Here is a 25,229-nt window from a genome sequence, read left to right on the forward strand (position 1 = left end):
ATAGTAGTATCTTATGTTATTACTGCCGCCTCCGTGAAGCTTCTCTCTCTTGCCTCGTGGCACTCTACTTTCATGGTTCTTTGCTCTCTCCTTTTACCTACTGTCGTGCTCCTCTACATCTCTTTCATCTTCACCCCTAAACCTGGACATCACCATAGGCTTAGACCTTGACACTTGTCTTTCTATTCAAAATTCAAGATGTGATCATCTTCTCACATGGCTTCAGTAGTTTTCTAGATGTCTCTGGGATTTGTCACTAGCTCCTAGGTCCTGGGTTTAAGAATGAAATTGGCACAGTGGGGTAAATCGTGTATTTTCATTTAAATATTTGGATTTATTTTATATTTGATCTAGAAAAGACTCATTTAAGGAAAGGTGGCTCTCATGATTAATTTACACATTAAATTCATACTTTCATGACTACCATCCCAAAGAAAATGCTCTTAAAAGAAAGAGGTAAAAGAAAGAGCCAAAGAAATATGGCTTGTTGGCGGCCCATCACCTGTTCCTCTGTGCATATGTAGAACAGGATCCCTGGCTTCTTTGGTCTCTGTCTCTAGGCCATGATCCAGGAAGCCAAATGACATAGTGTAAATTTCACAGCCCAGCACATTGCTTCTGTACCCTGTTGCTTTATAATGTGAATATATAATACCTAGAGAGCTTATAATGCTTTTATGGAATCTCTGCGACTAGTTAGGTTTTACTCTGAGTTTTACCTCACTGATCTGCAGATTTTTGTGTTTCCACTCAGGACTGCCTATCACTTATCTACACAGCTGCCTACTGAAAACATGGATGTCCTATATAGTGTTTATAGATGTGAATAGTGTTTATAGATGTGAAAATAAAGGCTTTCAAATAAGAAATTGCATGCATTCTAAGTTGCCTCAGTTGTGTCCTACTCTTTGCAACCCCATGGACTGTAGTCTGCCAACCTCCTCTATCCATGGGATTCTCAAGGCAATAATAGTGGAGTGGGTTGCCATTTCCTACTCCAGGGGATATTCCTACCCCAGAGATCGAACCCATATCTTCTACATTGCAGGCTGGTTCTTTACCACTCGAGCCACCAGGGAAGTCCAAATAAGAACCTACTTAAACAGTATGTTTATCAATTAAAACAATGAAACATAGTTTGCTTTAATTTCTTATATGTTTTATGAAAGAGAGGGCAAAGAGTTTCTCCAGGCTTGAACTAGTCTGGGGCTTTCTCCTATTTGCCTGAGTTCCCCTGTCCACCTTCCAGACTTCAGATAAGCCCTATGCAATTACAGATGCCTGAAAGGTGGATAGGAAGTTAGCAAACAAAATCAGGAAGCAGAGAGTTAAAGGCAGGAATGGGAGAGGAGTGTAAGCACAGTCCATCTCAGTAGTAGTAGATTCTATATAATGGTGTTAAAATTAAACTTTGTAGACTGGCTCCCAGCTTTTTTCTTGCCTGCTTAAAACCTTTCACTAGCTTCTGCTTTCCTAATGAAAGTGAGGTGTAGTCTGCCTGCTTTAAAATGTCACATTATTATTCACCTATGTTGCGACCTATAGATCAGGATACTTGCCTTTAAGTTTGTCACTTATAGTTCTCAAGAGAAAGGGAAATCCCTGTTTATTTTAGTCAGGCGTCCATCTAGAATATTGTTTGACCACATATCTGGCACTGTGGCTCAGCAAAGTTGATAGATGAAATTAACCATCACACCAGGCCTTGTAGGGTCACCCAGGGAAGCACCAGGACTGTCAGGAGTGAGGGTGGGAGGAAAAGGTGGAAAAGAGCATCTGTTGTGGTTTCTGAGGAAGGATCAGGCAACGGGGGGGTAAGCAGGCTTAGGACAGGATGGTATGAATGATTTTGGCAGGCTTCGGTGTTGGGCTGTCCTCAGTTGTCTGGTGCCTGGTAAGGGTAGCGGAATGTGGGCCCAGTTTGTTAGAGACTGGGGGAGGGTGGATATAGGCTCTCGGTTGGTTGGTTTATATGTGATAAATGTTCTCCTAGGCAAGTCATTTATTATGTCTATTGGTTTAGTCACAAAGTTGTGTCCAACTCTTGTGACCCCATGGACGGTAGCCTGCCATGCTCCTCTTTCCGTGGGATTTCCTAGGCAAGAATACTGGAGTGGGTCGCCATTTCCTTCTCTAGGGGATCTTCCTGACTCAGGTATTGAACCAGAGTCACTTGCATCTCCTGCATTGGGCAGGCGGATTCTTTACCAACTGAGCCACCAGGGAAGCCCATGTCTAGGAACTGGTTAGTCTTGGGTGAGCTATATCCCAGGGTCAGCAAGGACCCAGATGTCAAAACATCAGAATAAAGGGGCATGCTTAGTGTACTAGCATTTAAGGGCTTCTGATTTTGGCCCTTTTCCAGCTTTCTCTCTGCTCGTAGCCAAGCCAAGTTGAACTATTTTCTATACCCTCAACTGGTTGGTCTTCTACTTCCCCATCTCAGGTATATACTTTTTAAAAATTAGTTTATGCCAGATATTCTATGAATTGACTGAGAATGCATAACAGATAAGAAGAATGTGTTTCCCTACCTATCTTTCCCTGATCTTCTCAAAGACTTTATGCTCTATACTGTATTTCTGTACACAGTAAAAGGATTCCATCTCTTCTTCCCTTCAAGAGGACTTTGTTACTTTTCCTATGTTCTTTAATATTTTCTGCTTAGCATAAATATTCATGTACCCTTATTCTTAATTCTACTCCCAGGTTATAAAGCTTGTTGAGAGCAGGTGTTTGATTTTATTTACATTTAGTCACATGTTTATTAGCAGTGTGTTCATAAATGGGTATTGCTTTATTATCCATGCAAAGAGTAAGTTTTAGTTATACTTTTTAGCTTAGGTAAATATTGTAGATGATAATTATGCCTTTCAGGTATAGATCCCTTTTCTCCAGTAACAAATAAAGCCTAACAAATATTAGCTTTGTGGGGAAATCACGCATTTCTTTTGTTTGACTTAATTTAAGTAATATTTTTAAAATTTAAAATAGTTTAAAAATTTCTCCTAGCCAGTGCATTACCTTGGTATTTTTACTCTTAGTTTTTCTCATCAGTAGACTAAGATTTGAGAATGAAAAAGGAAAAACATCACATGATTTTAATATATTGTAATTCAACATATTTCATGGCAGGCTTGATTTATTTTAGGCAACATTTTCTTTTGAACAATGCTTTTGCTTAAAATTAGCACTGTAGTTTGGTAACTACATAACTAAAAAGAACTTAAAAACAGTATAAAAAAAGTCAGTTCAACAATCAAAATACCTTTGCAGCTGGCATTGTGGAACACCACCCCAGAAGAAAGGAAGAACCAGAAATGCTTCTAGGAGGCAGGGCGGACCTCTACTAAGAGGGTCCGATTTGGGGCCTTCTCACCAAAATCAAAATCCAGCTGGATAATTTCTGGTCTTAACAGACTTAATGAATTCATTCTGTTGAGGGAGATGAGGAAGTAAAGGATACAGTGTCAGTTCAGCGTCCTCAAAATCTGGAGCTCAGATTCCTCCAGAAGTCCAGAAAGACCAAGGCATTTGGGGTTAGGTCAGGAATTTGCATGAGATATAGGTCATACAGTAATAAGAAAAACAGGCAGGGATAAAGTGCAAGGAAGATGCATAGTAAAAGCAAAGGAGGGAGAAGGAGAGAACAAGTTAAAGCCAGTGAGAAAGAGAAGGGAAAGAGCAGAACTAAATGAGGAGATTGAAGACAGGTTTCCATCACAACCAGCAGCTTCCTGAAACATTAGAGTATGAACATTGCAACACTCTTCTAGCTCAAGTCAGAATTTCCTCTCCTAAAGACTTGAATAGGGCTTCCCTGGTGGCTCAGTGGTAAAGAATTTGCCTGTCAGTGCAGGAGACATGGGTTCAATCCCTGGGTCGGGAAGATCCCCTGGAGAAAGAAATGGCAATCCACTCCAATATTCTTGCCTGGGACATCCCATGGACAGAGGAGCCAAGCGGGCTGCAGTCCGTGGGGTCGCAGAGTTGGGCTTGACTTAGTGACTGCGCAAGACCTGAATCAAGAGTCAACATGAAGACTGTCTGCCGCTCTTTATGGCCAGGCTTTTTATCAATATCCAGGCTTAATCAACAAAGGTGGTGTCTTGTTTAACAGGACACCATGAATCACTTTTAATGCTTCAGTACCTATTGAATTCCTGTAAATGTAGAAAGCTTCTGATTTTGGGTGGGGTCAGCCTGCTTTTGTCTCAGCAAAGGTCAGAATGTGGAATCTCTAATTGTTCTATGGCTGTGTCCAGTCAGATCAATGTTTATTAGGCTTTTACTAGGTGTCAGTGGGCTTCCCTAGTAGTTCAGCTGGTAAAGAATCTGCCTGCAATGCAGGAGACCCCAGCTTGGCTCCCGGGTAGGGAAGATCCCCTGGAGAAGGGATAGGCTACTCACTCCAGCATTCCTGGGCTTCCCTGGTGGCTCAGATGGTAAAGAATCCACCTGCAATGAGACCTGGGTTGGATACCTAGGTTGGGCAGATGCCCTGGGGGAGGGCATGGCGACCCCTCCAGTATATTTGCCTGGAGAATCCCCATGGATAGAGGAGCCTGGTGGGCTACAGTCCATGGGGTTGCAAAGAGTCGGACATGACTGAGCAACTAAGCACAGCACAGCACAGCTGTCAGCACTGACAAGACATAGGGGGTGGGGCATAAAGATCGGTAAGATACTGTCCTTATCTACTGAGAGAGAGGAATACAAGGAAACAGGTCAATGCCATGTGACTCATACAGTTATATAGGCCTTGAGATTAAAAGCATGTTGGTCATGTGTGGACCATTACAATTAATTCAGTTGCTGTACCTTTAGATGTAATACAAGAAATTGCAATAGTTGAAAGATAGTAGGAGTTAGAGACTATAAGACTTTTTTTTTACTGTCTGAGGAATACTGAACCTTATCCCATGGATATTGGGGATCATTGGAAGACTTTAAGCAGGAGAGTCACATGATCTATTTAGTGACAGTAGATCACTCTGATGGAGAAGGCAATGGCATCCCACTCCAGTACTCTTGCCTGGAAAATCCCATGGGCGGAGGAGCCTGGTATGCTGCAGTCCATGGGGTCGTGAAGAGTCGGACACAACTGACCGACTTCACTTTCATTTTTCACTCTCATGCATTGGAGAAGGAAATGGCAACCCACTCCAGTGTTTTTGCCTGGAGAATCCCAGGGATGGGGGAGCCTGGTGGGCTGCCGTCTGTGGGGTCGAACAGAGTCGGACATGACTGAAGCAACTTAGCAGCAGTAACAGCAGCAGCAGATCACTCTGATATCCAGGAGGAGGGAGAATTTGAAGGACAATAGGATAAAAGTGTGGGGGTCAATTAGTAAGGTAATCATACATCCAGATTTCCTGGAACAGCTCAAATTTATGCTCTTTTTTTTCTAGCATTCTAACTGCAAGTTAATTACAGTGGTCCAGGTATGATATTATGTTCAGAGTTCATCAGGGCTTGTCTTATAGATAGAGAGGAGGGGCTGCCCAACACATCAACAAAAACAGGAACTTTGACACTTATTCAGTCTTTAAAATCTACCTGTTATGTATACCTGGGCAGGGATAAAGAGATGCCAGTGAAAATTTAATATATCCCCTGAATGCTAAGTATTACAAATATATAGTAGCTGACTGGTTCACTACTCAATAGGCTTGTTTTTTGTCAGTTCGGATTATACTTGCTTGAGAAATCTGAAAAGAAATGAGAAGCAAAGTCATAAGCAACTGGTCAAGGAAGTAGGAGAGATAATCCTTAGATGTACAGAAGCTTGAGACTTGCTCCTGTTCTTGAAATGCAACTGAATTTTCATGGAAGCTTCTGATACTTGCTTGAGGACCACAGAAAGGGCCATGAAACCTTGTTAAAGTTTCATCAGTCTGAGTTCATTATAACCTGGGAAGATCGTAAGTTTAGAGGCAGTTTAGTCAACTGCAAGAAACAATCGTTCATTTCTTAGTGGATGTATTTAATCATGAGCTATCACTTAGGCCTCCTATTAGAACACAGAAGGTGTTACTTGGTGGCAATGATTGGGGAATCTTTTAAAAAGGAATGAAGCAACCAGACCCAAGAGAAAAGAGATGTTGCTATCAGAAATATACTTTAGCAGAAAAAATATGAATATGAGTAAATGAAAAGGGTGAAGAGCTTTCCTTGATTTTATTTTTAAACATTCTTCCATCCAGGTTTTCCTTTTGCACTGATGAGGCGGGCCCTTCCTCCACTCTAATCCCACTATTACCTCGTATTTATGTAGTGCTTATCTCCTAGAAGCTCTCAGGACTACCTGTGAATCCATGCCACTTCAGAAAGTATTGCTTAACGAAGTGGGATGTTCTTATTTAATCCTCCACATCATTAAATGCTCTAGTGGGAACTTGGAGCTGGATTTGCCTTAGGCTGGTGATTGTGGGTTGGGCTGCACACGTGCGTGTCACAGCTCCATAGTCGCTCAGGCAAGAGGAAACATGGGATGACTTTGCAACTAGGAGCTGGGCCTGCCATCATACCTATGCTTTCAACTGTGATGCAGAGTGAAGTTTCTAGTCTGCAGAGAATTATCCAGTTTGCTGATTTGCTGTCATGGCTCCTGAAGTCCCTGAAATAGTTCCCTGGATTATCTCTCTATTTGGGAGCTCTGTCCACAGGCAAGACAGTGCACTCAAATTTTAAATCTCAGACTGTCATTTGCAGAATTTCATCAAATTTACCTCCTCTGGTTTTTGTTTCAAAGAAATAAAAGTGAATGAAAAAAAAGAAAGAATACTCCAAGGTAGAAGGAAATGGATTTAGAGATAGAAGTATTATAGAAGTTCCTTCAGAATTTTTTTTTTTTTTTGAGCTTTGTCATTCTCAATAAAATGCATGTTTCCAAGGCATCTGTAAGTCAATGAAATCAAACTCAGATCATTGCCTTGGATTCACTGAAAGCTGGTCTCTTCACATTTTTCATTTAGCTAAAAATTGACTTTTAGAAAAGTGAAGTAGATTAAAAGTAATGCCTTGTATCTGTATAGTTCTAGCAGCCTACAATATTCTTACTGGGACCTCTTGAAGTCTTTCAAGGAGCCATTCTATTTCACTGCCTCTTCTTCCTCTTCCTTTTCTTACTTTCCTTTCCCTGTCTTCCTCTTAGAGGTTAGGCAAACAGTGTGCTTATTCACTATTATGAAAAAATACTTCAGAATATAAACCAGGAGGTAAGGCTTTGGATATTTAATCTCACATTTGAGTTTATTGTTTATTTTATACATAATTTAAATTGGTCAGTGCCATAGAATATCAGATAGGCTTATGAGGTGATATTTTTTGGTTGGATGTATTGTTTGCTATTTAAGGCTAATATTGATAGTGTTGGTTTTTCATTGAACTGAATGGCTCCTATTAAACTGGATAATCCCAAATATCTGACATATATTATTCCTGATCCTCAGGGTGACTGCAGGAATAATCAAATGTATGCCTCTCCCTCTCACATAGAATAAACACAGGGAAGGATGTCTTGTCAGTGCACAAACATAAAAAGATAACACTTAATTATAAAAACAATTGCTAAATCACAGTGAACGTCAATTTGGATTAGAAGAAAATTATGTCACCAATATTATTTAATTAATTTGATTTAAATTTTTATTTGGGAACCAGCTAAAAGAACCAAGAGTAGTTTTCCTCTTCACATCATTGATGTTTTTGTTGCATGAAAAAAAGACACATACGTGAGCTAAAAGGTGACAAACTTTGTCCAGATGCCCAGAATTTACATTAAAAATACAAAGCCAAAGTGTATGTATGTTATAATTGTTAAGAGTATTTATTTTGTAATGGGGTTGACTTTTTGTGCACTGTATATGTTGACATGTTATAAAGGTTTTTTTTGCTAGGTACCTAAAAATAGCCTTTTGTATTCTTTGTATTACAGTGTCTTCACATTCTGATTAGAAGGAGATTAGTTAATAAGTCCCCCTTTTTGTTTATTCTAGGATTCAAGAAGGATTCATAAAACACCACTACATAGTAATGCAGCTATTACAATGATCTATTTGGGGAAAAGTGTGCACCTAGCTTATGATCACTCAGATTTCCGGGATGAAATAAAAGTTTATCAACAGCACTGTGGTGGAGAAAACCTGTGTGTCTACACAGGCAAGCTACTTGAAAAAGGTACACATAAAATGTGAATTTTTTTAATTGCTTGCAGTTGATGCTATAGATAAGCTATTGTTGATATAATATCAAAATGACTTCAATCACTGTATGAAATTATGCATATCCAGGGACTTATAAACCAGCTGCCTAAAAGTAAATCCAGATTTACTGCTCCATGATTGAAACTGAAGCAGCAATTACTCTTGCAGATTGTGGAAGAAAGAATTTGGAGTGATTTAACCCAGTAACAGATTAATCTTGAGATATAGATATATGATCATTAAAATGTTGCACGAATAACTGTCCCCCAAATTACAAGTTAACTATTTGGCTTGCCATAGTGAATTATATCATACATTATCCTAAGAGAAAAATATTAGATTGGCAATTTGTTCTTTATTTTTTATTTTTTTTATGTTTATGAATGGAAAACCTCTGTATTTTATTTTATTTTATTTTTATTTTTTTTCCTCTAATTTTATTTTATTTTTAAACTTTACATAATTGTATTAGTTTTGCTGAGATAAATCACAAATCCAGTAACATTCAGGATGGACCACACCTAAATAATGCAGTACAAAATTTGGCTAAATGCTTTTATTACATTTTCATTTCCCTTTGATTATAAATCCATGTTTGTTAGCATAAGATAATTTTTATATCCAATATCAGTTCAGTTCAGTTCAGTCACTCGGTCGTGTCCGACTCTTTGCCACCCCATGAATTGCAGCACGCCAGGCCTCGCTGTCCATCAACAACTCTCGGAGGTCCCTCAAATTCATGTCCATCATGTCGGCGATGCCATCCAGCCATCTCATCCTCTGTCATCCCCTTCTCCTTCTCCCCCGAATCCCTCCCAGCATCAGAGTCTTTTCCAATGAGTCAACTCTTTGCATGAGGTGGCCAAAGTACTGGAGTTTCAGCTTTAGCATCATTCTTTCCAAAGAAATCCCAGGGCTGATCTCCTTCAGAATGGACTGGTTGGATCTCCTTGCAGTCCAAGGGACTCTCAAGAGTCTTCTCCAACACCACAGTTTGAAAGCATCAATTCTTTGGCGCTCAGCTTTCTTCACAGTCCAACTCTCACATCCATACATGACCACTGGAAAAACCATAGTCTTGACTAGATGGACCTTTGTTGGCAAAGTAATGTCTCTGCTTTTGAATATGCTCTCTAGGTTGGTCATAACTTTCCTTCCAAGGAGTAAGCGTCTTTTAATTTCATGGCTGCATAGGATTTCACATATTATACCAAAGTGTTTTTTGGTCAATATTTAGTTCTGTGGAACTGCAATTAAAAGGAAGTGTTTTTATAGGACTGTATTTGTTATTTCCTTGCTTAAGAAACTCTTTAGAAAGTGATAGAGTTTTTACTGATTAAAAGAAATATTTATATTTGGGTAATCTAGATATAGACTTAGAGATTGAAAGGAGGAGTTGGAAGTAAGCATGGTGTTTTTACTTTTGACTTTCTGATTTCCCTCATCAATCAAAAACAGTGACTATTAACTTAAAAAAGTTCTAGAACTTAAAAAAAACTATACATATTTAGGGATAAAATATTGAAAACTTTCCAACATAAGAAAGGATAAACATTTGAATGTTGGTTTTTTAACTTAGAGGAAAATATTATATATTCTAATTAATTATATACATATCAAATTATATAATGAACTATATAGTTTTATAATGAAAAAATTTTTCTTTATAAAAGTGTAAAAATTTCTTTTAAAAAATAATGCTAGAAATTATTTTTCCCATTTTGTGTACTTGCCAGAAATAGAATTTACTTTGTTTTATTTTGTCATAGCATTTGAGAATTTGTTCCTTTTATTGTGTAGATGAGAAAAAGGAGAGGCCTCAGAGGTACCGACCTCCCCGAGGTCACACTCCCAGCTCTGACCGGGGTTGAGAGCTGATTCCAGCCCTCCCCGCCGCTACGTGCAGGGCCCTTGTTTAGTATTAAATACTATCTGGCCCCAGTTAGCTATTCTCAGTAGCAAAGGGTTTCAAATATTTTTATAATATGAGGGCTATGAAACCCCTAATGATAAATGATTGCACTTATTTTTTGAAAGTGTCATTTTCAACTATTAATTTAGAATTTCTAAAATTAGCTATAGCCTCAAATTGGAATTAACATAATGAAAATTTTCCTGGGTCTTGGATCATGCTTTATTCAACAGAATTCATATCGAATGGCTTTTTGACTGTTGGAAAATGTACATACAATTGAAAAAAGAACAAGATGGCTGAAGGATTTTCTGGGAGATGATATACACTGTGTGATAAGATTGCAAAAGGCTACTGGAGAGTGTTACTCAGCTGACTGTTATTTTGCGTGCATATTGATCCTAGGACTGACTTTATGTTATGTCATTGGACAATCTTAAATAATAGGATGGAATGGGGACTTAAATAATTGAATCCTGTCCACACAATAATTTTATCTCAGCTTGCCCTTGATTGCTAGGAAAGTTCAAACCTGAAAAAGTTGGGTGGCTTCAAGTTGACTTGTAGTTCAGCAATCTTAGCAATTTAACTGGACTGAAAAGAATCTGCCCATCTGCCCTTTTACAAATCAAAGCTGTGTGTGATTCAGTGAAATGTGAATAGGTTTTTAGATTTGTGCTTTAAGAAAAAGGGCCTTTAGCATTATGCTTGGAGCAGTAAACTCATTAAAAATGTGGCATTTGTTAATTTGTCTTGCTTTTGGATGAGCATAACAATACAATTAATTATTTAGGAACATAGCAAGTGCATCTTTCATTATCATAGTGATTCATGATGTCTTGCAGTTTGATTTTAGACATCAGGCCATAGATTGATTGTGTATTATGTACACCTGTGAAGTCACAGAATATTTTTGCTACTTGTAAAGAGTACAGTTCTTCACAGCAGTTTTATTTACCATTCATCCTTTCAAATAAGGCAGAAGTTGGCCTCCTGGGTTCATGTAGATATCAAGAACAAAGTACCTTTTTTCTGGCTCTCTTATAATCCCTTTCTGCCCCATTTTCTTGTATTTCTATAACCTGATCCTGTTGTAACTATTTGTGCATCGCTCACTACATCTTCACAAGCACAGGAGCTGCTTCTCTGGTCCTCCTGCCTCCTCCTCCCATCCCCGCCACACACTGTTATCTGATCTTTTCCTGTGCTCTTTTCTTTGTAACAGGACAAAGAATTTTAAAATCAAAACTGTATTTTAAATTCAAATCTTACCCATCTTTTAAGATTCAGATTAAGGTTGTGAAGTTTTCTCAGCTGACTTCTATTCTGTTTTATCCCTCTCTCTTGATTGGTCATGGTTCTTTGTACCTAAAACTGAAGTATCTTATTGTACCTTGACTTATGTTAACTGTTTTTTTTTTTCTTGCTATTATATATTGATTTTTTTTTTAATTTAAAAATAGGTGTAGCTTGCATTCCATAAAGTTCATCCACTGTTAAGTGGACAATTCACTGATATTTAGGAATTTTATAGGGCTGTGCAGTCATTATCTCTGTTTTCCTTTGTGCCCATGCTTTGACAATGAATCCTCACTCTCATAGGCAGCCCCAGGGTAGCACTGATCTGCTTTTAGTTTCTACAGGTCTGCTTTCTCTGGACCTTTTGTAAATGAAATCATACAATAGGTAGGATTTTGTATCTTGCTTCTTTCAGTTAGCATATGGAGTTTTAAAACTTATTGTATATAATTTTTAAAATTTTAATTAATTTATTTTTTGTTGTTGTTTAGTTACTAAGTTGTGTCTGACTCTTTGCAACCCCATAGACTGTAGCCCACCAGGCTCCTCTGTCCATGGGATTTCCCAGCAAGAATACTGGAGTGGGTTGCCATTTCCTTCTCCAGGGGATCTTCCTGACCCAGGGATCAAACCTGTGTCTCTTTGATTGGCTGGTGGATTCTTTACCATTGAGACACCTGGGAAGCTGGAGGATAATTGCTTTACAATATTGTGTTGGTTTCTGCCATACATCAACATGAATCAGCCATAGGTATAGTATTTTTGAGAGTCATCCATTGTAGCATTTATCAATAGTTGCTCTCTTCTCATAGCACTGAATATATTCTGTTTTGTGGATCTACCACATTTTATTCATTTACCCAATGAATGGGTAACATTTGGTGGACATTTGTATTGTTTCCCTGGTGGGCTTCCCTGGTGGCTCAGAAAGTGAAGAGTCTGCCTGCAATGCAGGAGACCTGGGTTCGATCCCTGGGTTGGGAAGATCCTCTGGAGAAGGAAATGGCAACACATTCCAGTATTCTTGCCTGGAAAATACCATGGGTTGGCTACAGTCCATGGGGTCAGAAAGAGATATGACTGAGTGAGTTCACTTCACTTGCACTTTTCCCAGTTTGGGACTATTATAAATCATGCTGCAATGATTTACAAAGACAAGATTTCTGTGTAAACATCAGTTACCATTTCTCTTGAGCTACATCCTAGGAGTGGGTTTGATGGCTTTCACTTCCTAAGAATGGGTCACACCCTCTCCAGTTTCTTTTTGAGGTTTTTTTTTTGCTGTTGTTGAAAACTTGACATTTTAGATCATGTATTACAGCAGCTGTGGATTCTGAATTCCACTTTCCCTCTGGAAAGTTATTCTTGGTTTTGTTGTTGTTTAGTAGCTTATCTAGAACAAATCTGAAGTTCATGCCCTCTTTCATTGGTATATAGCTATTAATGTCTCTGCTCTGATTATTTTTAATTTTGTTTATATTTTTTAGGCTAATCTCTTAGGCTTGTCTCTATTTTCATAGTTTAGTGATCATCCAATGATTTGTCAGAGTAAACACTTTGAGCCAATATACCCTCTGTCTTCTGCCAATGAATCTCTCTGTAGGTTTATTAGTTTCCTGGGGCTGACATAGAAAATGCTCCTAAATTTGGTGGCTTAAAACAATAGAAATTTATCATCTTGTGGTTCTGGAGGCCAGAAGTCTAAAATTAAGGTCTTAGCAGGGTCATGCTCCCTCTAAAAGCTTAAGGGGAGAAACTTTCCTTGCCTCTTCCAACATCTGGTGATCCTTAGCAAAATCCTTTGTGTTTTATGGCATGCAGCTCCATCACTTCCACCTGTGCTTCTATCCTCACGTGTCATTCTTCTCTGCGTATCTGTGTGTGTGTATCCTCTTCTCTTCTTATAAGGACATCAGTCATCGGATTTAGGACAAAACAAATTCTGGATAATCTCATCTTGAGCCTTCCCTGATTATATCTACAAAGACCCTATCTCAGAATAAGGTCACATTCTGAAGTTCTGAGTATTCATGAATTTTTGGAGGGCAATATTCAACCCACTATAGTGGGTTCAGGAGTACATTCAAAGTTCAGACAGTTTTCAGGTATGTTTCAACTTTTATTTTCCACCAGGCTCTCATATTTCCTTTGTACACAGGTGCAAGCTCCCAGTAGGACAGGGATGTGTAAATAGGTTGGGCCTACTTCAATCCATGCTGCTTCCAGTTAGCTGGGGAATGTGTGGAAAGCTTATTGAATGTGTCTGTGACTGCCTTATTGCCTGTATCTCCCTGTTAAATTTCTGGCTAGTCTGCTGACCTGTTGCTTCCTCTAATTAGAACTACAATCTCATGGTTAGAAGAACCTCTGACCTTCCCTGTTAATTTGCTTCTGAGATTGTAGATTATTACTCATAATGCCACTGACCAAAGTTTTTTAGTTTTTTTTTTTCCAAATCAAGTCATCCTCCACTGACCGTGAAACTGCAGTTTACTTATGGCATGTTCTTCCCTGCTAGAGGGCTTCCAGGTAGTTCTAATGGTAAAGAATCTACCTGCCAATGGAGGAGACACAAGAAATGTGGGTTTGATCCCTGGGTTGGGAAAATCCCCTGGAGGAGGAAATGGCATCCCACTCTGGTATTCTTACCTGGAGAATTGGGTTTTGGAATGTCTAGGGTGAGACTTCTTCAAAGAGCACTATAGAGACATGGAATGATTAAAACCTGTTAATTACAAGCAGTGGTTCTTAATTTATTGGTGAGACTTTTGGGTGGGTAGGGGATCAAGAAAGGATCTCAAATCTAGGCAGAACTGAGAGTGGACTAAGGATAGAATGATTCTGCCTCATCCATATATGTATCAGGATGTTTTGAGTCACCACTAAAAAATAAATGTATTTAAAAACACTACTGAATTAAAAGATAGTCATATAGAAGCATCACTGAGCTCATAGTCACCTTTCATTACGTGCTTTATTGGTAGATAGCATAGCAACATAGAGGTGTGGAGTCCAGAGAGATGTTTGGATTCAAACACTGACTCTCCTACTGTATGATCTTGGCTAAATTACTGAATCCATCTAAACTTAAATTTCTGCATTATAGAAACTGATGATGGTAGTATCTACACTTCATATGGTTGTCTAGAAATAATACATCCAAAGTAATCAAGCGTAATGTCTGGCCATATTAAGTGTTCATATAATTTTAGGTTTTATTATTTTATTACAAGTCAAAGAGTTTTATAATACCTTGGAGTATTTGTTATACTATATATATGTAAAAGAATGTGTTTTTGTGATTAAAAATTGTCCTCAAGTAAAAAAAAAAAAGGAGATCTAGACAATAATATTGTATTTATCTACCAGAAAAATGTGATTTAGAACACGTTAGTTCAAGGTCAGTTGCTTTCACTAATGTATTTCCTTTTTAAATTCCAGAGACCTTTCAGTTTATTTCCAAAAGGCACCAAGGTTTCCCGTTCAGCCTCACCTTTTTCCTGAATGGGATACAGGTGAACAGGTTAAGCTCCTGCTGTGAATATAAGCATCGAAAAGGTTCCAGACTTGGAGGCAAACGAGGCTACTTCGGGTTTGTGTGTGTCGAGAGATCGTCGCCTTGTTACAAGTATGGAAACAAATGTCCTTTGGGAGAGGGCAGGTTTTGCTACATGCTCCTTTGTATGCTTTTACTGATGTATTTCTCAGCACAATTTGTTAAGAATCATATTAATGTAGATGAGCCTAAAATATCTAGGGTTAAGGTTGTTTATCACAATCCTGTGTGTTGTATTTAAAATTATAAGATGAAAAGTAGATTTTCAGTTGTATTATATAGTGGGGATAAAAGCTGGTGGTGTTTCAAATTCTATTTCTTTTCTGCCCCTTCCTTTCCTCGTGATGCTTAAGTTCTGTTTCTAAAGGGAAAGAGGGAGGCTTTTTTCCCACCTCATTCCTTGTAGTAATTGATTTTGGGTTGAGCTCCAGAGCATGTGTCAAGCATCCAGCTTATACAATTGGATATTATAGGTTATGTGTATTAGAGTTATGCCTGCATTATTGTGTAGCCCAAAGATCATTTTCATGCCACTAGTTTCAATCTCAGGCGTAAAAAAATACATGTAAACAGGTCAGTTCTGACTACTATTTATCAGTTTTCATATTGGACATTCTGTTTGAGATCAGTACATTTTCTTGTAGGCTTTGTTTAACTTTCTCCTGAAAGTACTCATGGAAAATTAATTGATTCTGTGCCAAGATAGAACATGGGAGTAAGCCAATCAAAGAATCTGACCCATGGAGCGTCTTCTGATTGGGGAAGTGCAAGTAATATACCAATAAATCAATGCCAATATACCAATAGTACACCAACCAATTAATGTATGTTATTCAGTCATCCAGTCATGTCTGACTCTCTGTAACACCATGGACTGCAGCATGCCAGGACTCTCTGTCCCTCACCATCTCCTGGAGTTTGCCCAAGTCCATGTCCATTGCATTGGTGATGCCATCCAGTCATCTCATCCTCTGATGCCCACTTCTCCTTCTGCCCTCAATCTTTCCCTGAATCAGGACTTTTCCAATGAGTCAGCTGTTTGTATCAGGTGACCAAAATAGTGGAACTTCAGCTTCAGCATCCGTCCTTTCAAGGACTGATTTCAAGAATATTCAAGGTTCATTTCCTTTAAGATCAACTGGTTTGATCTCCTTGCTGTCCAAGGAGCTCTCAGGTGTCTTCTCCAGCACCACAGTTCTTTGAAGGCAGCAATTCTTTGGTGCTCTGTCTTCTTTTAATATATATGAGATGGTAATAAACATAAACACAAGATAAGGTAAGGGAGATAAAAGGAATAAAGGGTCAGAAGGCAGTATTCTATTATGTAGGATGGATAACAAAAGCCTCTCTGATGTCTTTCAAGCAGAAACCAGAAAAAATGTTCCCTTTTTAAAATAGGTTTTCAGGTAGAGGAAAAGCATAGACAAAGTGTGTGAGACAGGATTATGCTTGGTGTATGTAAGCTTGTGTGGTCAGAGCACAAATGAGGAATGGGACAGTGATAGAAGATGAGGTCAGAGAGACAGTGGGGTCAAATCATGCAGAGTCCTATGGTCACTGCAAAGACTTTGACTTTTATTCTGAGGGGGATGGGAAGCCTCTAAGGTAGGTTTTGAGCAATGGCCTGTCATGATCTGACAGTAGCTCTTATGGAAAAAATAAACTAGGGAGGGTGGGGAAATGGTGGAAACTACTTTAATCTAGAGGCAAGACAATGGTGGAAAGAGTTATAAGAAATTAGGTTCTAGATGAATTTTGAAGGTAGGGTTTATAGGATTTATTGATGGATTGGATGCAGGGCATGAGATAAAGAGCTAAGTCAGAGTGATTGAAAAGTTTTTAGCCTAAACAACTCGAAAGATGCCCAGTTAACACAGGAAAGACTAGAAGATGTAGGTTTGGGAGTGGAAGGAAGGCATTTTGGTTTTAGATACATTGAGTTGGAGTCAAATAGAAATGTTGAATAAGTAGTTGGATCAGTTAATCTGTTGTCTGGTGAGATGTCCAGGCTGGAGATATAAATTTGAGAATGGTTTACATATGGATGGCATTTAAAGTCATAAGATGGGATAAATCTGCTTAAGAATGAAAGGCAGAAAGAGAATATGTCTGAGTAATGAGCTCTTGTCACTTTCATTCAAAGGGAAGGAAGATAAAGAGGAACCAGGAAAAAAGCCTAGGGAAGGAAGGCCAATGATTAGACAGAGAACCTAGAGAAAGCAATGTCCTGGAAATGAACAAAATGTTTAAAGAATTAGGCATGATCAACTGGGTCCAAGGTGTGGCTAGGTGAAGCAAAGTGAAGACTCTGGATTGAGCATGGTTTGGTAATGTGTTGGTTACTGGTGATCTTGACACAAGTTGCTATAAGGGAGTGGTAGGAATGCACGTTTGATTGGAGTGGGTTTAATACACAATTGGAGAAGAGCTGAGGCCAGAGATTATAGACAGCTCTTATTAAAGAGTTTTGCTCTGAAGGATGGAAATTGGGTGGCAGCCAGGAGGGAGGATGCAGGGGCCCAAGAGGGACTTATTATTTTTTAAGATTGGAGATATTATAATATGGTTAAAAGCTGATAGATAGGATTAATACCTGAGGAAGAAAAGCATTGATCAGGCATGATATAGAGGGAGATATTTAGTGCTTGAGTAGATGAGAAGAGATGGGACCTGGGGCTCAAATGGAGGTATTAGCCTTAGATGAAGTAACAAGAAGAAAGATGGCTATAGGGCAGAAAGAGATGTAAACTGGTGGATGTTTTTGGACCACCTGGAAGTTCTCTGCTGATTGTCTCTATTTTCTGGTCAAACAAGAATTTGTCAGCTGAGGTTAAGGCTAAGGGAGGAAGAATCTGGAAATTATAGGTGAGAGAAGAGGTACAAGTGGCACAGTGAATGGTCTAGGGCAAGTAGTAGGAATGCTGAGGTGTACTTAGGCCATGCCTGCAGTTGCTTTTCTGTTCCAAGTCAAATACGCATTCTCCATATTTGTGGGCAAGTCATTTAACACATTTCTGTTTAACTCGCAGGAAAGCTAATGAATTCTCATACAGTCATGCATGTGTGAACACGTAGCACTCACTGGGAATTGCTGTATAAATCCAAGCTATAAAATGTTTGGTCCTAAACACTTTCTATGGAGGTTTAATAATCAGTACCAAAATCCGATTGATGGCATCTACTCTCCTATTCAATTCTTAGGAGTATCTGTACAATTCTTTATATGATTTTACTTGGTTTCCTCTAGCTTCTTTCTTTGAAATGTTCAAGCTGGAAAAGATTGAAGGCAAAAGGAGAAGGGCATGCAGAGGAAAAAATGGTTAGAAAACATCAGACTCAATGGAGTCTGATGAAAACATGATTCAGTGGAGTCAATGAAAACATGACTCAATGGACATGAATCTGAGCAAACTCTGGGAGATACTGAAGAATAGAGGATCCTGGCATGCTGCAGTCCATCAGGTCTCAAAGAGTCAGAAACAATTTAGAGACTGAACAACATCAACAAATAAAATGGTTTTGATATTTAAGAGTAAAGTCTATTCAGTCAGTCAGTTCACTCACTCAGTTGTGTCCGACTCTGTGATCCCGTGGACTGCAGCATGTTAGGCTTCCCTGTTCATCACCAACTCCCAGAGCCTAGTCAAATTCATGTCCATCGTGTCAGTGATGCCATTCAACCATCTCATCCTCTCTTGTCCCCTTCTCCTCCCACTTTCAATCTTTCCCAGCATCAGGGTCTTTTCAAATGAGTCAGTTCTTCGTATCAGGTGGCCAAAGTATTGGAGTTTCAGCTTCAGCATCAGTCCTTCCAATGATTATTCAGGGCTGATTCCTTTAGGATGGACTGGTTGGATCTACTAGCTGTCCAAGGGACTCTCAAGAGTCTTCTCCAACACCACAGTTCAAAAGGATCAATTCTTTGGTGCTCAGCTTTCTTTAACTCTCACATCCATACATGACTACTGGAAAAACCACGGCTTTGACTAGATGACCTTTGTTGGTGAAGAAATGTCTCTGCTTTTTAATATGTCTAGGTTGGTGATAGCTTTTCTTCCAAAGAGCAAGCGTCTTTTAATTTCATGGCTGCAGTCACCATCTGCAGATTTTGGAGACCAAAAAATAAAGTCTTTCACTGTTTCCATGTTGATGCATCTATTTGCCATGAAGTGATGGGACCAGATTCCATGATCTTAGTTTTCTGAATGTTGAGTTTTAAGCCAACTTTTTTACTCACCTGTTTCACTTTCATCAAGAGGCTCTTCAATTCTTCTTTGCTTTCTGCCATAGGGGTGTTGTCATCTGCATATCTGAGGTTATTGATATTTCTTCCTGCAATCTAATTCCAGCTTGCACTTCATCCAGCCCAGCATTTCTTATGATGTACTCTGCACATAAGTTAAATAAGCAGGGTGACAGTATACAACCTTAATGTACTCCTTTCCCGATTTGGAAAAGTATGTTGTTCCATGTCCAGTTCCAACTGTTGCTCCTTGACCTGCATACAGATTTCTCAGGAGGTAGGTCAGGTGGTCTAGTATTCCCATCTCTTGAAGAATTTTTCACAGTTTGTTGTGATCTACACAGCCAAAGGCTTTGGCATAGTCAGTAAAGCAGACATAGATGTTTTTCTGGAACTCTCTTGCTTTTTCCATGATGTTGGCAATTTGATCTCTGGTTCCTCTGCCTTTTCTAAACCCAGCTTGAACATCTGGAACATTCATGGTTCACACACTGTTGAAGCCTGTCTTGGAGAATTTTGAGCATTACTTTGCTAGCGTGTGAGATGAGTGCAATTGTGCAGTAGTTTGAGCATTCTTTGGCATTGTCTTTGGGAGTGGAATGAAAACAGACCTTTTCCAGCCCTGTGGCCACTGCTGAGTTTTCCAAATTTGCTGGCATAGTGAGTGCAGCACTTTCACAGCATCATCTTTTAGGATTTGAAGTAGCTCAAATGGAATTCTGTCACCTCCACTAACTTTGTTCATAGTGATGCATCCTAAGGTCCACTTGACTTCAGACTCCAGGATGTCTGGCTCTAGGTGAGTGATCACACCATCATGGTTATCTGGGTTGAAGATCTTTTTTGCATATTTCTTGTGTGTTCTTGCTACCTCTTCTTTATATCTTCTGCTTCTGTTAGGTCCATAAGATTTCTGTCCTTTATTGTGCCCATATTTACATGAAATGTTCCCTTGATATCTCTAATTTTCTTGAAGAGATCTCTAGGCTTTCCCATTCTATTGCTTTCCTCTATTCCTTTGCATTGATTCCTGAGGAAGGCTTTTTATCTCTCCTTGGTATTCTTTGGAACTCTGCATTCAAATGGGTATATCTTTCCTTCTCTCCTTTGCCTTTTGCATCTTCTTTTCTCAGCTATTTGTAAGGCCTTGTCAGACAACCATTTTGCCTTTTTGCATTTCTTTTTCTTGGGGATGGTTTTGATCACTGCCTCTTGTACAATGTCACAAACCTCCATCCATAGTTCATCAGGCACTCTGTCTCTCAGATCTAATCCCTTGAATCTATTTCTCACTTCCACTGTATAATTGTAAGGGATTTGATTTAGGTCATACCTGAATGGTCTAGTGGTTTTCCCTACTTTCTTCAATTGAAGTCTGAATTTGGCAATAAGGAGTTCATGATCTGAGCCACAGTTAGCTCCCAGTCTTGTTTTTGCTGACTGTATAGAGCTTCTCCATCTTTGGCTGCAAAGAATATAATCATTCTGATTTCAGTATTGACCATCTGGTGATGTCCATGTGTATAGTCTTCTCTTGTGTTGTTGGAAGAGGGTGTTTGCTATGACCAGTGCTTTCTTTTGGCAAAACTCTGTTAGCCTTTGACCTGCTTTTTTTTTTTTTTTCTTCTTCTTTTTTTTTATTCAATTTTAATTAAAAAAAAATTATACACATGTTCCCCATCCTGAACCCTCCTCCCTCCTCCCTCCCCATACTATCCCTCTGGGTCGTCCCAGTGCACCAGCCCCAAGCATCCAGCATCGTGCATTGAACCTGGACTGGGATCTCGTTTCATACATGACATTTCACATGTTTCAATGCCATTCTCCCAAATCTTCCCACCCTCTCCCTCTCCCACAGAGTCCATAAGCCTGTTCTATACATCAGTGTCTCTTTTGCTGTCTCGTATACAGGGTTATCGTTACCATCTTTCTAAATTCCATATATATGCGTTAGTATACTGTATTGGTGTTTGTCCTTCTGGCTTACTTCACTCTGTGTAATAGGCTCCAGTTTCATCCACCTCATTAGAACTGATTCAAAAGTATTCTTTTTAATGGCTGAGTAATACTCCATTGTGTATATGTACCACAGCTTTCTTATCCATTCATCTGCTGATGGACATCTAGGTTGTTTCCATGTCCTGGCTATTATAAACAGTGCTGCGATGAACATTGGGGTACACGTGTCTCTTTCCCTTCTGGTTTCCTCAGTGTGTATGCCCAGCAGTGGGATTGCTGGATCATAAGGCAGTTCTATTTCCAGTTTTTTAAGGAATCTCCACACTGTTCTCCATAGTGGCTGTACTAGTTTGCATTCCCACCAACAGTGTAAGAGGGTTCCCTTTTCTCCACACCCTCTCCAGCATTTATTATTTGTAGACTTTTGGATCGCAGCCATTCTGACTGGTGTGAAATGGTATCTCATAGTGGTTTTGATTTGCATTTCTCTGATAATGAGTGATGTTGAGCATCTTTTCATGTGTTTGTTAGCCATCTGTATGTCTTCTTTGGAGAAATGTCTATTTAGATCTTTGGCCCATTTTTTGATTGGGTCATTTATTTTTCTAGAGTTGAGCTGTAGGAGTTGCTTGTATATTTTTGAGATTAGTTGTTTGTCGGTTGCTTCATTTGCTATTATTTTCTCCCATTCTGAAGGCTGTCTTTTCACCTTGCTAATAGTTTCCTTTGATGTACAGAAGCTTTTAAGTTTAATTAGGTCCCATTTGTTTATTTTTGCTTTTATTTCCAATATTCTGGGAGGTGGGTCATAGAGGATCCTGCTGTGATGTATGTCAGAGAGTGTTTTGCCTATGTTCTCCTCTAGGAGTTTTATAGTTTCTGGTCTTATGTTTAGATCTTTAATCCATTTTGAGTTTATTTTTGTATATGGTGTTAGAAAGTGTTCTAGTTTCATTCTTTTACAAGTGGTTGACCAGATTTCCCAGCACCACTTGTTAAAGAGATTGTCTTTAATCCATTGTATATTCTTGCCTCCTTTGTCAAAGATAAGGTGTCCATATGTGCGTGGATTTATCTCTGGGCTTTCTATTTTGTTCCATTGATCTATATTTCTGTCTTTGTGCCAGTACCATACTGTCTTGATAACTGTGGCTTTGTAGTAGAGCCTGAAGTCAGGTAGGTTGATTCCTCCAGTTCCATTTCTTTCAAGATCACTTTGGCTATTCAAGGTTTTTGTATTTCCATACAAATTGTGAAATTATTTATTCTAGCTCTGTGAAGAATACTGTTGGTAGCTTGATAGGGATTGCATTGAATCTATAAATTGCTTTGGGTAGTATACTCATTTTCACTATATTGATTCTTCCAATCCATGAACATGGTATATTTCTCCATCTATTAGTGTCCTCTTTGATTTCTTTCACCAGTGTTTTATAGTTTTCTATATATATAATTTCATCCCAAAACAATGAACTTCACCTTTTTCTCAAGCGCACATGGAACCTTCTCCAGGATAGATCACATCCTGGGCCATAAAGCTAGCCTTGGTAAATTCAAAAAAATAGAAATCATTCCAAGCATCTTTTCTGACCACAATGCAGTAAGATTAGATCTCAATTACATGAAAAAACTATTAAAAATTCCAACATATGGAGGATGAACAACACCCTGCTGAATAACCAACAAATCACAGAAGAAATCAAAAAAGAAATCAAAATTTGCATAGAAACGAATGAAAATGAAAACACAACAACCCAAAACCTGTGGGACACAGTAAAAGCAGTCCTAAGGGGAAAGTTCATAGCAATACAGGCACACCTCAAGAAACAAGAAAAAAGTCAAATAAATAACCTAACTCTATACCTAAAGCAACTAGAAAAGGAAGAAATGAAGAACCCCAGGGTTAGTAGAAGGAAAGAAATCTTAAAAATTAGAGCAGAAATAAATGCAAAAGAAACAAAAGAGACCATAGCAAAAATCAACAAAGCCAAAAGCTGGTTCTTTGAGAGGATAAATAAAATTGATAAACCATTAGCCAGACTCATCAAGAAACAAAGGGAGAAAAATCAAATCAATAAAATTAGGAACAAAAATGGAGAGATCACAACAGACAACACAGAAATACAAAGGATCATAAGAGACTATTATCAACAATTATATGCCAATAAAATGGACAACGAGGAAGAAATGGACAAATTCTTAGAAAAGTACAACTTTCCAAAACTCGACCAGGAAGAAATAGAAAACCTTAACAGACCCATCACAAGCACGGAAATTGAAACTGTAATCAAAAGTCTTCCAGCAAACAAAAGCCCAGGTCCAGATGGCTTCACAGCTGAATTCTACCAAAAATTTAGAGAAGAGCTAACACCTATCCTGCTCAAACTCTTCCAGAAAATTGCAGAGGAAGGTAAACTTCCAAACTCATTCTATGAGGCCACCATCACCCTAATACCAAAACCTGACAAAGATCCCACAAAAAAAGAAAACTACAGGCCAATATCACTGATGAACATAGATGCAAAAATCCTAAACAAAATTCTAGCAATCAGAATCCAACAACACATTAAAAAGATCATACACCATGACCAAGTGGGCTTTATCCCAGGGATGCAAGGATTCTTCAATATCCACAAATCAATCAATGTAATACACCACATTAACAAATTGAAAAACAAAAACCATATGATTATCTCAATAGATGCAGAGAAATCCTTTGACAAAATTCAACACCCATTTATGCTAAAAACTCTCCAGAAAGCAGGAATAGAAGGAACATACCTCAACATAATAAAAGCTATATATGACAAACCCACAGCAAACATTATCCTCAATGGTGAAAAATTGAAAGCATTTCCTCTAAAGTCAGGAACAAGACAAGGGTGCCCACTTTCACCATTACTATTCAACATAGTTTTGGAAGTTTTGGCCACAGCAATCAGAGCAGAAAAAGAAATAAAAGGAATCCAAATTGGAAAAGAAGAAGTAAAACTCCCACTATTTGCAGATGACATGATCCTCTACATAGAAAACCCTAAAGACTCCACCAGAAAATTACTAGAACTAATCAATGATTATAGTAAAGTTGCAGGATATACAATCAACACACAGAAATCCCTTGCATTCCTATACACTAATAATGAGAAAACAGAAAGAGAAATTAAGGAAACAATTCCATTCACCATTGCAACGAAAAGAATAAAATACTTAGGAATATATCTACCTAAAGAAACTAAAGACACATATATAGAAAACCTGCTTTGTTTTGTACTCCAAGGCTGAATTTGCCTGTTACTCCAGATAACTCTTGACCCTCAACTAAAATGCACAGTTGTCATAGGACATTGGTTTCCAGCGTTTTGTTAGCTTCATAATAATTTCTCCAAATGAAATCTGTGAATGTCCCAAGTAGAATATGTGGTGTCATTTGATGTGTCCGTGCTGCAGCTCAGGTGAAAGTCAATTCAATGCAGATTGGTTTAAATGGGGCAGGGTTGGATCAGTGAGGGCTACAGCCTTGCTTGTTTGGTTCTACTCTACTTGAGATGACTTTGTTTATTCCAGAAGCACCAACACTGCAGAACTCCGGTAAAAGTTAAAACTATCCCTCAGGAGATTGATATCACTTATAATATTCTGTAACTTTTGTCACACCCATAATAATACCTTTCTTTAGTTATTTTGAGAGATGTGCTTTCCTTCTCCCAGTTTGTTAAAAATGAAGTTCATTTTAATTCATTTAAAACATACTGGTTCCTTGAACTTTTATTATGAGAAGAAGGGCAACTAAAACAATAGGGAGTTCTATTTTTAAAAAGTGATTTGGAATTACCTGTTTTGAGGTCCTTAGAAAACAAGAAAAGTTCAGCAGTGTTCGTTACCAAAGTATGGAGGTTCCACACTGGTACCCATCCCTCAATCATGGGACCTCTTTGAAGAGGCATGGTAGTTATTTTCAGTTGCTAAAGTGAAACACAGGAAGAAAAATTGCCTAACCAAGTAGAATGCATACTGCTTTGAGCTTCAGTAATCAGAATCAACACCTCAAATTAT

At 38.6% G+C, this 25,229-nt stretch overlaps 1 protein-coding gene across 3 annotated transcripts in view; it reads left to right on the plus strand.

Moving 5' to 3' along the window:
- Nucleotides 1-25,229, plus strand: part of ERICH3 (glutamate rich 3) — a 124,286-nt gene that overhangs the window by 57,992 nt on the left and 41,065 nt on the right. For all 3 annotated transcript variants that reach the window (XM_070367849.1, XM_070367850.1, XM_070367851.1), the window contains 2 exons: nt 8,001-8,181; nt 14,860-15,046. In XM_070367849.1, coding sequence (XP_070223950.1) covers nt 8,001-8,181; nt 14,860-15,046 — 368 coding nt within the window. The remainder of the gene's footprint in view (nt 1-8,000; nt 8,182-14,859; nt 15,047-25,229) is intronic.

This window comes from Bos mutus, chromosome 3, assembly GCF_027580195.1.
Source record: "Bos mutus isolate GX-2022 chromosome 3, NWIPB_WYAK_1.1, whole genome shotgun sequence".
NCBI classification, from domain to species: Eukaryota; Metazoa; Chordata; class Mammalia; order Artiodactyla; family Bovidae; genus Bos; species Bos mutus.